Raw genomic sequence first — 14,362 nt, 5'->3', positions numbered from 1 at the left:
TAAATAAACCTTTTTTTTAAATCCAGAGTCAGATGTCTTCCCACAGGAATTCTACCAGACATTTAAAGAAGAGTCAATATCTATTCTTCTCAAACTGTTCCAAAAAATAAAAATGAAAAGAAAGCTTTCCATTCATTCAAACTCATTCTACAAAGCCAGAATTACCTTGATTTCAAAACCAGACAAAAACCCCACTAGAAAGGTGAATTGCACACCAATATCCCTGATAAAAATGGATGCAAAAATTCTCAAAAAGTTACCAGCAAATCAACCCCAACAGTAAATTAAAAGAATTATTCACCAAGATCAACTGGAATTTATTCCTGGGCTGCAGGGATGGTTCAATATTTGCAAATCAATCAACATGATATACCACATTCATAAGAGAAGGGATAAGAACCATATGATCCTGTCAATAGATGCAGAAAAAGCATTTGACAAAATAAGCATCCTTTCTTGATAAAAACCCTCAACAAAGGAGAGATAGATAGAACATACCTCAACATCATAAAGGCCATATATGAAAGACCCACAGCTAATACCATCCTCAATGGGGAAATACTGAGCCTTTCATCTACGGTCAAGAACAAGATAAGGATGTCCACTCTCACCATTACTATCTAACATAGTACTGGGAGTCTTAACCTCAGCAATCAGACACCAGAAAGAAATAAAAGGTCTCCAAATCAACAAGGAAGAAGTTAAACTTTCACTATTTGCAGACAACATGATACTCCATGTCCAAAACCCAAAAGACTCCACCAAAAAATTTCTAGAACTAGTACATGAATTCAACAAAGTTGCAGGATTGAAAATCAATGTGCAGAAATCTGTTGTATTTCTATACATCAATAACAAAGCACAGAAAAAGAAATCAAGGAGGGGGAGAGGCCAAGATGGCAGAACAACATGGAATTTTTTTTCTGTGTCTCGCATCCATGAAATACAGCCAGATCGACACTAAACCATCCTGCACACCTAGAAAACTGATTTGAGGATTAACACAACAATTTTCACAACCTAAACTATAGAACTCAGCAGGTACATGGCATGGAGAGGTGACTGGGGGAGAGAGAAGCCTCGGAGGGCAGGGAGCTGTTTTTGCATGCGAAGAGAGGATGGAGATGGGGGGGGGAGAATACAGTAAAAACACCCCCCCCCCAAAAGCAGCTGGAGAGAAAGTGGAAAGGTGAAAACAGCCGCAGGGACTGAACTAAAAAGGGATAAAAGAGAAAGGAGAAAGGAGAGGATTTAAATTCCATTAAGACTCTATAAAAAGGGGGAGTGCAGAGTCTGAAACTCTGCAGCTCTATACCTGGCGGTGCTCTGGTGGGAAGGGCGAATCCCCAAGAGCAGAGTGAAGTCCTGGGTTCTTCAGGCCACACGGGAGAGGCGGTTCCCCTGCTGGCAGGACATCTGGTAGAGGCTTTGTGGCCCCCCACAGGCAGGGATCCCAGTGGACCTGGGAGAACAACCACATTCACTGGTGCTGGAACAAGGTTGTTGGGGGTGAAGCCTGGTGCCAGATGTGTGTTGTCACTTTCATAATCCCTGAAACGCTGCTGCTACACTGTCTCACGAGCTTTTTCTGAGGCAGGCTGGCACCCGGCCGCAGTCTCTGGGCATCAGCGGCAGCACAGTCCTGGGAACGTTCCTGGGTACAGCTGGCACCTGGCCATTGCTCGATGAGACCGTCCACAGAGGGGCAGAAAGGGTCAAAGCCACAGTCCCTCAGAAATAAGGGGTTGAGAAAAACAGCCACATCTGAGATAAAACTCAGGAGGGAGGTGCTGCCTGGGGCTTGGTCACGGACAGTGTACAAGTGGGGAGTGGACGGAAGCCGGAGACAAAGGATGGGTGCACGACTGCTGATCGGTTAGAACAGAGTTCCGATGCTAGAGACTTGGTAGCTGGGTGACGCCATTTTCACCACTCCGGCGCATGCACATACACACCTACCAGCACCACAACAATCCTCCGGTAAGCTAAGCAGTGCCATCTAGTGGAGAACGGAACAGTTACACTAAGTCCCCCACAATTGGGCTAACCTCACTCTTCAAGAACACAAGTCTTACCACCTGCTTAGTTTACAGACTATGAAGTGATTCATAGTTGACTTCTAGGGGAAAACAAAGTAATTCCAATCGTATTTCCATCTGTTCGCTGGTCCATCTATTCAATTTTCTTTTTTTCTCTCTTTTACGTTTTTCTTTTTCTTGAATACAGAAAGAGAAAAAAATCTATTTTTATTCTCACTTTTTATTAAAATATTTTTTAATTTTTTCAACTATATTTTTTACTTTTTTGTAAATTTTCTAATTCTATTTTACTTCCATCATTTCATTTTATTCTATTTCAGTGTATTCATTTTTCAAATTTTCAACCTATTTCCCTTTTTTTTCCTTTCCCCTTTTTCCTCTATCAAGCCCCTTTCAACACCCAGACCAAAACACACCTAGGATCTAGCATCATTTATTTGATTTGTGTGTGTGTGTGTGTGTGTGTGTGTGTGTGTGTTGTTTTCAATTTTTTTATTTTAATTTTTTTACCTCATTAATTCCTTTTCTTCCTTCAAAATGACTAAAAGAAATACAAGCAAGATGTCTGAACCATAATTTAGAATCATGATAACAAGAATAATAGCTGGAGTCAAAAATAGATTAGAATCCCTCTCTGCAGAAATAAAAGAAGTAAAAGCTAGTCAGGATGAAATAAAAAATGCCATAACTGAGGTGCAATCTCGAATGGATGCCACAGCAGCAAGGATGGATGAGGCAGAACAGAGAATCAGTGATATAGAGGACAAACTTATGGAGAATACTGAAGCAGAAAAAAAAGAGGGAGACTAAGGCAAAAGAGCACGATTTAAGAATTAGAGAAATCAGTGACTCATTAAAAAGGAGCAACATCAGAATCATAGGGGTCCCAGAAGAGGAAGAGAGAGAAATAAGGGTAGAAGGGTTATGTGAGCAAATCATAGCAGAAAACTTTCCTAACCTGGGTAAAGACACAGACATCAAAATCCAGGAAGCACAGAGTACCCCCATCAGATTCAACAAAAACTGACCATCAACAAGGCATATCATAATCAAATTCACAAAATACTCGGGCAAGGAGAGAATCATGAAACCAACAAGGGAAAAAAGTCCTTAACCTACAAGGGAAGACATATCAGGTTTCCAGCAGACCTATCCACAGAAACTTGGCAGGCCAGAAAGGAGTGGAAGGATATATTCAATGTGATAAATGGGAAGAATATGCAGCCAAGAATTCTTTATCCAGCAAGGCTGTCATTCAAAACAGAAGGAGAGATTTAAAGTTTTCCAGACAAACAAAAATTAAAGGAGTTCGTGACCACTAAACCAGCCCTGCAAGAAATTTTAAAGGAGACTCTCTGAGGGGAGAAAAGACTAAATAAATAAATAAATAAATAAATAAATACCAAAAGCAACAAAGACTAGAAAGGACCAGAGAACCCCACCAGAAGCTCTAACTCTACAAGCAACATAATGGCAATAAATTCATATCTTTCAGTACCCACTCTAAATGTCAATGGACTAAATGCTCCAATCAAAAGACATAGGGTAACAGAATGGATAAGAAAACAAGGTCAATCTACATGCTGTTTACAAGAGACCCACTTTAGACCTAAAGACACCTTTAGATTGAACGTAAGTGGATGGAGAACCATCTATCATGCTAATGATAAGATGGAGTAGCCGGAGTAGCCATACTTATATCAGACAACCTAGACTTTAAAATAAAGACTGTAACAAAACACGAATGAAGGCATTATATCATAATTAAAGGGTCTATCCACCAAGACCTAACAATTGTAAACATTTGTGCTCCAAATGTGAGAACACCCAAATATATAAATCAATTAATCACAAACATAAAGAAACTCATTGATAACAATACCATAATAGCAGGGGACTTCAACACCCCACTGACAACAATGGACAGATCACTTAATCAGAAAATAAAGCAGGAAACAGTGGCTTTGAATGACACACTGGACCAGATGGACTTAACAGATATATTCAGAACATTTCATCCTAAAAGAGCAGAATATTCATTCTTCTCCAGTGCACATGGAATGTTCTCCAGAATAGACCACATACTGGGACACAAATCATCCCTCAACAAGTACAAAAAGATCGAGATCATATCATGCATATTTTCAGACCATAACACTGTGAAACTCGAAATCAACAACAAGAAAAAATTTGGAAAGGTAACAAATACTTGGAGACTAAAGAACATCCTACTAAGGAATGAATGGGCTAACCAAGAAGTTAAAGAAGAAATTAAAAAGTACATGGAAGCCAATGAAAATAACACCACAGCCCAAAACCTCTAGGATGCAGAAAAGGCGGTCATAACAGGAAAGTATATAGCAATCCAGGCATTCCTAAGTAGGAAGAAAGGTCTCAGATACACAACCCAACCTTACACCTTAAAGAGCTGGAAGAAAACAGCAAACAAAACCCAAAACGAGCAGAAGACGGGAAATAATAAAGATTAGAGCAGAAATTAATGCTTTCGAAACAAACAAACAAACAAACAAACAGTAGAACAAATCAATGAAACCAGAAGCTGGTTCTTTGCAAGAATAAACAAAATTGATAAACCACTAGCCAGTTTGATCAAAAAGAAAAAGGAAAGGACCCAAATAAATGAAATCAAGAATTAAAGAGGACAGATCACAGCCAACACAGCAGAAATAAAAACAATAATAAGAGAATATTGTGAGTAATTATACGCCAATAAGATGGACAATCTGGAAGAAATGGAAAAATTCCTAGAAACATATGAACTACCAAAACTGAAACAGGAAGAAATAGAAAATTTGAACAGACCCATAACCAGTAAAGAAATTGAATTAGTAATCAAAAATCTCCCCCCCAAAAAAATCAAGACTCCAGGGCCAGATTGCTTTCCAGGGGAATTCTACCAAACATTTAAGGAAAAGTTAACACCTATTCTCTTGAAGCTGTTCCAAAAAATAGAAATGGAAGGAAAACTTCCAAACTCTTTCTATGAAGCCAGCATTACCTTGATTCCAAAACCAGACAAAGACCCCACTAAAAAGGAGAACTATAGACCAACATCCCTGATGAACATGGATGCAAAAATCCTCATCAAGATATTAGAGAACCAGATCCAACAGTACATTTAAAAAATTATTCACCACAACCAAGTGGGATTTATACCTGGGATGCAGGGCTGGTTCAATATCCACAAAACAATCAAGGTGATTCATCACATCAATAAAAGAAAGGACAAGAACCACATGATACTCTCAATAGATGCAGAGAAAGCATTTGACAAAATACAGCATCCTTTCTTGATAAAAACCCTCAAGAAAGTAGGGATAGAAAGATCATACCTCAAGATCATAAAATCCATACATGAAAGATGCAATGCTAATATCATCCTCAATGGGGAGGAACTGAGAACTTTCCCCCTAAGGTCAGGAACATGACAGGGATATCCACTCTCACCACTGTTATTCAACATAGTATTGGAAGTCTTAGCCTAAGCAATCAGACAACAAAAAGAAATAAAAGGCATCCAAATCAGCCAGGAGGAAGTCAAACTTTCACTCTTTGCAGATGACATGATACTCTATATGGAAAACCCAAAAGATTCCACCAAAAAACTGCTAGAATTGGTTCATGAATTCAGCAAAGTGGCAGGATATAAAATCAGAAATCGGTTGCTTACCTATACACCGGCAATGAAGCAACAGAAAGGGAAATCAAGGAATCAATCCCATTTATAATTGCACCAAAAAGCATAGAATACCTAGGAATAAATCTAACCAAAGAAGTCAAAAATCTACACATTGAAAACTATAGAAACCTTATGAAAGAAATTGAAGAAGACACACAAAGAAAGGAAAAATATTCCATGCTCCTGGATAGGAAGAACAAATATTATTAAAATGTCACTACTACCCAAAGCAATCTACATATTCAATGCAATCCCTATCAAAATAACACCAGCATTCTTCACAGAGCTAGAACAAACAATCCTAAAATTTGTATGGAACCAGAAAAGATCCCAAATAGCCAAAGCAATCCTGAAAAAGAAAACCAAAGCAGAAGGCATCACAATCCCAGACTTCAAACTGTATTACAAAGCTGTAATCATCAAGACTGTATGGTACTGGCACAAGAACAGATACTCAGATCAATGGAACAAAATAGAGAACCCAGAAATGGACCCACAAATGTATGGCCAACTAATCTTTGACAAAGCAGGAAAGAATATCCAGTGGGATCAAGACAGTCTCTTCAACAAGTGGTGCTGGGAAAACTGGACAGCGACATGCAGAATGAACCTGGACCACTTTCTTACACCATACACAAAAACAAACTCGAAATGGATGAAAGACCTAAATTTAAGACAGGAAGCCATCAGAATCCTTCAGGAGAAAGCAGGCAAAAACCTCTTTGATCTTGGCCACAGCAACTTCTTACTCAACATGTCTCCAGAGGGAAGGGACACCAAAGCAAAAATGAACTACTAGGACTTCATCAAAATAAAAAGCTTCTGCACAGTGAGGGAAACAATCAGCAAAACTAAAAGGCAGCTGACGGAATGGGAGAAGATATTTGCAAACGACATATCAGATAAAGGGTTAGTATCCAAAGTCTATAAAGAACTTATCAAACTCAACACCCAAAAACAAATAATCCAATGAAGAAGTGGGCAGAAGACATGAATAGACACTTCTCCAAAGAAGACATCCAGATGGCCAACTGACACATGAAAATATGTTCAACATCACTCATCATCAGGGAAATACAAATCAAAACCACAAGGAGATACCACCTCACACCTGTCAGAATGGCTCACATTAACAACTCAGGCAACAACACATGTTGGCGAGGATGTGGAGAAAAAGGATCTCTTTTGCACTGCTGGTGGGAATGCAAACTGGTGTAGCCACTCTGGAAAACAGTATGGAGGTTACTCAAAAAATGAAAAATAGAACTACCCTACAACCCAGCAATTGCACTACTAGGTATTTATCCAAGGGATAGAGGTAGGCTGTTTCAAAGGAGCACATGCACCCCCATGTTGATAGCAGCACTATCAACAATAGCCAAAGTATGGAAAGAGCCCAAATGTCCATCGAAGGATGAATGGATAAAGAAGATGTGGTATATATATACAATGGAGTATTACTCGGCAATCAAAAAGAATGAAATCTTGCTATTTGCAGCCACATGGATGGAACTAGAGGGTATTATGCTAAGTGAAATTAGTCAGAGAAAGAGAAATATCATATGACTTCACTCATATGAGGACTTTAAGACACAGAACGGATGAACACAAGGGAAGGGAAGCAAAAATAATATAAAAACAGGGAGCGGGGCAAAACATAAGAGACTCTTAAATATGGAGAACAAACAGAGGGTTTCTGGAGGGGCTGTGGGAGGGGGGATGGTCTAAATGGGTAAGGGGCCTTAAGTAATCTACCCCTCAAGTCATTGTTGCACTATATCCTAACTAACTTGGATGTAAATTTTAATAATTTAATTTAATTCAATTCAATTTAATTTAAAAATAAGAAAATAAAATACATCTTGGGAAAAAAGGAATCAAGGAATCAATCCCATTTGCAGTTGCACCAGAACAATAAGATACTTAGGAATAAAACTAATTAAAGAGGTAAAAGATCTGTACCATGAAAACTATAGAAAACTTATGAAAGAAATTGAAGAGAACACAAAGAAATGGAAAAATATTCCATGTTCATGGATTAGAGAAACAAATATTGTTAAAATGTCTACACAAAACAATCTACACATTTAATGCAATCCCTATCAAAATAACACCAGTATTTTTCACAGAGCTAGAACAAACAATCTTAAAATTTGTATGGAACCCCAAAAGGTCCCCAAGAGCCAAAGCAATCCTAAAAAAGAAAACTGGAGGCATCATGATTCCAGATGTCAAGCTATATTAAAAAGCTTTGGTCATCAAGACAGTATGGTACTGTCACAAAAACAGACACATAGATCAATGGAACAGAAAAGAAAACCCAGAAATGGACCCACAACTCTATGGTCAACTAATCTTCGATGAAGCAGGAAAGAATATCCAACTGAAAAAAAAGACAGTCTCTTCAACAAATGGTGTTGGGAAAACTGGACAACAATGTGTAGAAGAATGAAACTTGACCACTTTCTTATACCATGCACAAAAATAAATTCAAAATGGATGAAAGACCTAAATGTGAGACAGGAAACCATTAAAATCTTTTTTTTAATGTTTATTTAGTTTTGAGAGACAGAGAGAGACAGAACCTGAGCGGGGGAGGGGCAGAGAGAAAGGGAGACACAGAATCAGAAGCAGGCTCCAGGCTCTGAGCTGTCAGCACAGAGCCCGATGCGGGGCTCGAACCCACGAACCACAACATCATAACCTGAGCCAAAGTTGGAGCTTAACCAACCGAGCCACCCAGGCACCCCTAGGAAACCATTAAAATCTTAGAGGAGAACACAGGCAGCAATCTATTTGACCACAGCCATAGCAACTTCTTACTAGACACATCACTGAAGGCAAGGGAAACAGAAGCAAATGTTAACTTTTGGGACTTCATCAAGATTAAAAGCTTCTGAACAGTGAAGGAAACAATCAATAAAACTAAAAGGCAACTGAAAGAATGGGAAAAGATATTTGGAAATGACATATCAGATAAAGGGTTAGTATCCAAAATGTATAAAGAACTTTTCAACCTCAACACGCCCCGCCAACAAAAATAATCCATTGAAGAAATAGGTAGAATACATGAATAGACACTTTTCCAAAAAAGACCTCCATATGGCTAACGGACACATGAAAAGATTCTCAACATCGTTCATCATCAGAGAAATACAAATCAAAATCACAATGAGATACCACTTCACACCTGTCATAACAGCTAAAATTAACAACTCAGGAAACAACAGGTGTGGGCAAAGATGTGGAGAAAGGGGAAACCCTCTTCCACTGTTAGTGGGAATGCAAACTGGTGCAGCCACACTGGAAAACAGTATGGCGGTTCCTGAAAAAAAATAAAAATAGAACTATCCTATGATCCAGGAATTGCACTACCAGGTATTTATCCACATGATACAAAAATGTTGATTTGAAAGGGTACATATGTTCCAATGTTTTTAGCAGTGCTACCAGAAATTGCCAAATTAAGGAAAGAGCTTAAATGTCCATTGACTGATGAATGGATAAAGAAGATGTGATATATATACACACAATGGAATATTACTCATCCATCAAAAAGAATTAAATCTTGCCATTTGCTACAAATCTTGCAATTTGTATCATGCTAAGCAAAATAAGTCATTCAGAGAAAGACAAATTTCATATGATTTCACTCATATGCGGAGTTTGGGAAACAAAACAGATTAACATTTTGAGGGGGGGGAGAAAAAGGGGAACCATAAGAGACATTGAACAATAGAGAACAAATTGAGGGTTGATGGAAGGAAGTGGGTGAGGGGATGGGCTAAATGGGTGATGGGCATTAAGGAAGGCACTTGTTGGGATGAGCACTGGGTGTTGTATTTAAGTGATAAATCACTGAGTTCTACTACTGAAACCCATATTGCACTGCATGTTAACTAAAATTTAAATAAATTTTAAAGAGACAAAAACAAAATAAAAATTTGGAAAAAATAGAGAAATAATAAATAAGTCAAAAAAAGAGATAAAAGCCATCCAAATTGGAAAGAAGGAAGTAACTTGCCTGCAGATAACATGATCTTGTATATAGAGAATACTGAACATTGCCAGAAACATCTCCTGACATTTGCAATAACATGGATGAGCCTAGAGAACATAATGTTCAGTGAAATCCACCACACAAAAATGATCATCAGTGTATGGTATTCTTTCTATGTGGAATCTGAAAAAAGGTGATCACATAGAAACAGAGAGTAGAATAGTGCCTGCCAGGAGCCAAGGGTGTGGGGAATAGAGAGATTCTGAACAAAGGTTCAAGCCTTCAGTTACAAGATGAGTGGGTTTGAGGAGTGAGCGTGCCGCATGGTGAAATACACCGTACTGTATACCTGACATTTGCTACGACCATACATATTAAGCTTTCTCAATAACAACAAAAAAGTAACTCTGCAAGATGATGGATATGTTATTTAACTTGGTTGTGGCAATCACTTCACAATGTACACATCTATCAAATCATCATATTGTATATTTCAAAAAAAAACTTACGCTGTTAACACAAAGTACATACAACTTTCATTTGTCATCCATACCTAAATAAAACTACGGGAAACATCCCAAGTGACAGGCTGACCCTTTCTCTGAAACCAAGCAGTTGAGGGTTAAGGTGAACACGAGATGAGACTCAAGCTGACAAGTGCCCTGACCTTGAACTGAAAATGTCCAGCCCAGATCAGCAGTTTGGACAAGTCTGAGAAGACCTGGTGACCAGCCAGTCACTGCTTCCACATACTGTCCTGGAGTCAATGTCCCAGAGGCATGAAAAGCTACCAGCTGTAAGACGCACCCTTTCCAGGAACGAGGCAGCCTGACACCACTGGCCTGGGTTAGTGTGGTTTCCCCAGGGCAACTATCCATTCTCCCAGGTTTGTGGAATAAGGAGACGAGTGCTGCCTGACTGGATGGCATCTGCACTAGCTCTGTGTGTGAAGCAGGGGGCACAGAAAGCTGAGGACAATGTCCAGTGGCCACTGATAACTGACCATTAGCTACTCCAAGGTTCTGGGACCTGGTAATGTCCAGCAACAGCTCTAGGCCAATGGGAGTTGACCTTGATTTTTCTTTTTGAGAGAGAGATGGAGGGGGTGGGACAGAGAGAGAGAGAGAGAGAGAGAGAGAATCTTAAGCAGACTTGACACTCAGCACAGAGCCTGACAAGGGGCTCAATTTCATTATCCTGAGATCATGACCTGAGCCAAAATCAAGAGTCAGTCACTTAGCCATCTGAGCCACCCAGGCTTCCCAATATTTGCACACTTCTATCTGGGAAGAAAGGACAAGGTCTGCCCGAGGCAGAAATGGTGGGTCAGTGTGTTCATTGGCTCAATACCATGACAGTCTCACTGCCTGGCATGCCCATTGGCTCCTCCTGATGCCCATTGGGCAGCCAGCCCCTGGTTACTGCTGAGCACCAGCCCCTGTTTGAGTCTGGACCACACCATCAGGTGCCAAGAATATGTTCTGTTCTTACTTGGTGGTGATTAGATGGGTCCCCCAGGTGCTGGTCAGCTTCTCCAGAGAGTCCTGAATCCATGCGTGAGCAGGTTCTGTGCTAATTGGTCCCTCAGGGTGCACCAAGCACTACCTGTGAGCCGTGTCTACCTACTCCAGATGGTACAGGGCTTCTCCAGCCCTGGTTACAAATCTCCAACTGACCCTGCTCTTGGCTGCAAGTGTCACTCGCTGTAGTTTTTCTTTTTAAAACCAACTCTATTTCCTAATAATTTCTGATTCTCTAAAGATTTTTCCTTGGGACCAAGAAGGAAGTTTCTTGAGAGGATACCAGGGATTCCAGAAGCCTTTTTTCATATTTTTGTAAGCACCTACTATCATTGAATGTTGATTCTGTGTATCGTGTATGTTTTAAATATAAACAGCGCTTTGATCATGTGGACAATTACATTTTACTCTGTGACTAAGAATCATGATATCCCTTTGGCTGTTATGTTTGAGGATGATAATTCTCTAATCGTATTTTTAAAAAGTAAACAGAACAACATGGAGAGTATGTAGTATAAGATCCACCTCTCTCCCTCTCTCTCTCTCTCCCTCGGTCTCTCCCTCTAACACTCTCTCTCTCCCTCTCTCTCCCCTCTGTCTCCCCTCTCTCTAACACTCTCTCCCTTTCTCTCACCCCCTCTCTCTCCCTCTAACACTCTCTCTCTCCCTCTCTCCTCTCTCCCCTCTTTCTAACACTCTCTCCCTTTCTCTCTCCCCCATCTCTCATCTTTCTCTTTTTTAAAGTATCAGATTTTTGGCTGAAATGTGTCAACATTTTCCACACCAGTGGGCACATTCCAGTGGGTGATCTGATTCCTCATTCTCAGACCACCCCTCATAACATGTCCTTGTAATGTTTAGTGAAAGCCAACACCCCAACAGCAATGCCAGCAAGTAGGTTGCCAAGCCCCTGACTTTATGCAGATGTCTGAAACTCTTCTTTTCTCATTAAAGGGCTATCATCTAAGCAGTGAAACATTTCCAAGATGCACTGTTTTGAAATCAACACAGTGGCCCCACAGGACACAATAATCTAGAAGGAGTCATGCCACCCCCACTTACAGAAGCTGCATGGATGAACCTGGGTCTGTGCTATCCCAGGTTTATCTTGGGGGAACTTTTGATTCAGCTGAAGAGTTTGGTGGTGATTTGTCTTTGATCGGGGGGGTGCTGTTGTGGGCCATTCTGCACCCTAAAGACAGGCCTGCCCCTCGCACCCAGTGCATGTGTGTGAGGACCCTGGGTCCCTCTCAGCCAGTGCTGCCTCGGTGTGGTCAGTCTGGGAAGAAGACAGTGGACTTCAGAAGCAGTTCTCCCTTCTCCCCCTCCCTCCCACCCCTTCTCTGTCCCCAGACCCTGTCTGAGTGGGTGAGTGGGCTGTAAACACAATCAGGTCCCCCAGTTCTCCATAAGCCCCCCAACACCATGCATGCTCAGTGCTCTGTGTGGTGGGGAGACCAGCCCTTGCCGACCAGGGCCCCAGGTCCAGTGATCTTGTGAGTGGGGTCTCAGTCCTGCACCAGGGAGGGGAGGGGTGAGGACTGGGACTTCTCTGCACATTAGGGGCAACTGCTTCTTCTGTGATGTCCCTGCCCCCCAAAGTTTTCCAGGACACAAATCTCCATTTTTATTACCAAAATAGTATTTGAAGTTCTCTTTCAAAGCGGGTCACACACATATTTGCGGGATGCTCAGAACAAGTTGAAACAGTGAGAACGTCTTTCCTTCACAGCAGGGTCAGAGCCTCACCCCCAGTGGCTGTGATGAACCAGACATTGGTCACCGAGTTCCTCATTCTGGGATTCTCAGAAACACCTCAGCTGCAAATGCTCCTCTTTCCTGTCTTCCTCCTCCTCTACGTGGTGGCCCTCTCTGGAAACCTGCTCATCATGGTGGCCATTGGCTCCTGCCCTGCCTTGCACACCCCCATGTACTTCTTCCTGGTAAACCTGGCCGTGGTGGACATCCTCTGCACCTCCACGATCCTGCCCAAGCTGCTGGGCAGCATGGTGGCTGACAGGACCATCTCCTACGGGGGTTGCATAGTGCAGCTTTTCTCCTTCACGTGGTCTCTGGGAGCTGAGCTGCTGCTGTTTTCCGCCATGGCCTATGACCGCTATGTGGCCATCTGCTGGCCCCTGCGCTACAGCACCCTCATGGACTCCCGGGTTTGCAGGCTCTTGGCCGTGGCAGTGTGGACCATCAGCCTGGCCAACACTAGTGTGAACACCGGCCTCCTGCTGCACCTGCCCTTCTGCCATTCCAACGTGGTCGAGCACTTCTTCTGCGAGATCCCCCCTCTGCTGAAGCTCGCCTGTGCCCCGACACGCCTGAACGAGGCCATGGCCTTCACTGCAGACGTGATCCTGGCCTTGGGGAACTTCTCTGTGATCATGCTCTCCTACGGCTGCATCATCGCCAGCATCCTGCGCATCCGCTCGGCCTCAGGCAAGCGACGGGCCTTCTCCACCTGCTCCTCCCACCTCCTGGTGGTCTCCCTGTACTACTGCACTGTCATCTACACCTACATCCGCCCAGCATCCAGATACTCGTTGCACAAGGACAAGGTGGTGTCTGTGATCTACACTTCGGTGGCGCCCTCCCTGAACCCCCTTATCTACTCCCTGAGGAACACGGAGGTCAAAGCTGCCCTCCGGAGGCTGTTCTCCTGAGCTAAGGTCTGTGTGCCCAATGCCCAGGCCCCGCCACCTTCCCCGAAGGGTTTGGCAACAGGCAGTGATCCAGGGTGCAGCTTTCCCTAAAGTGAGATGTGTCCTAGTGTCCTGCTCCCTGAACGCACATCTCAATGTGCTGTGCAGCATCCATGGGGCCCAGCTGTGACACCACTGCACCCTGGGGCCCCAGGAAGCCCCTTATCTTCCCAGACGCTGGGTGTCCTGCCCTGTAGGGTCAAGGAGACCTGTGTGGCAGCTCTGTGGACTGAAAGGCACTAAATAGATTAAAGAAGTCATCAGTGTGGACATGGCCCTGTCCCCAGCCCTGGCTACCAATTTTCTCTCCAACATGCCTGTGCTCAAGGCAGGGGCTCAAGGCACGGGCTTTAAGTGGGGCCCGTGCCCCCCCCACCCCCACACTCTCGAGG

The 14,362-nt window shown here is 42.4% G+C and overlaps 1 protein-coding gene across 1 annotated transcript; it reads left to right on the top strand.

Annotated features, from left to right (window-relative positions):
* Positions 1 to 13,019: 13,019 nt before the first annotated feature.
* LOC122201662 (olfactory receptor 13G1-like) lies at positions 13,020 to 13,931 on the top strand. The gene has a single exon (XM_042907520.1). It carries the CDS (start codon positions 13,023 to 13,025, stop codon positions 13,929 to 13,931), a length of 909 nt encoding a protein of 302 aa, XP_042763454.1. The 5' UTR covers positions 13,020 to 13,022.
* The last annotated feature ends 431 nt before the right edge of the window (positions 13,932 to 14,362 follow it).

This window comes from Panthera leo, chromosome D2 (assembly GCF_018350215.1).
Source record: "Panthera leo isolate Ple1 chromosome D2, P.leo_Ple1_pat1.1, whole genome shotgun sequence".
Lineage (NCBI taxonomy): Eukaryota > Metazoa > Chordata > Mammalia > Carnivora > Felidae > Panthera > Panthera leo.
The sequence above is the reverse complement of the archived record's forward strand: the minus strand, read 5'-3'. Positions and strand labels throughout refer to the sequence as shown.

Excerpts from the sequence above, each read along its gene's own strand:
- LOC122201662 (XM_042907520.1), top strand. The coding sequence starts at position 13,023 with ATGAACCAGACATTGGTCACCGAGTTCCTCATTCTGGGATTCTCAGAA.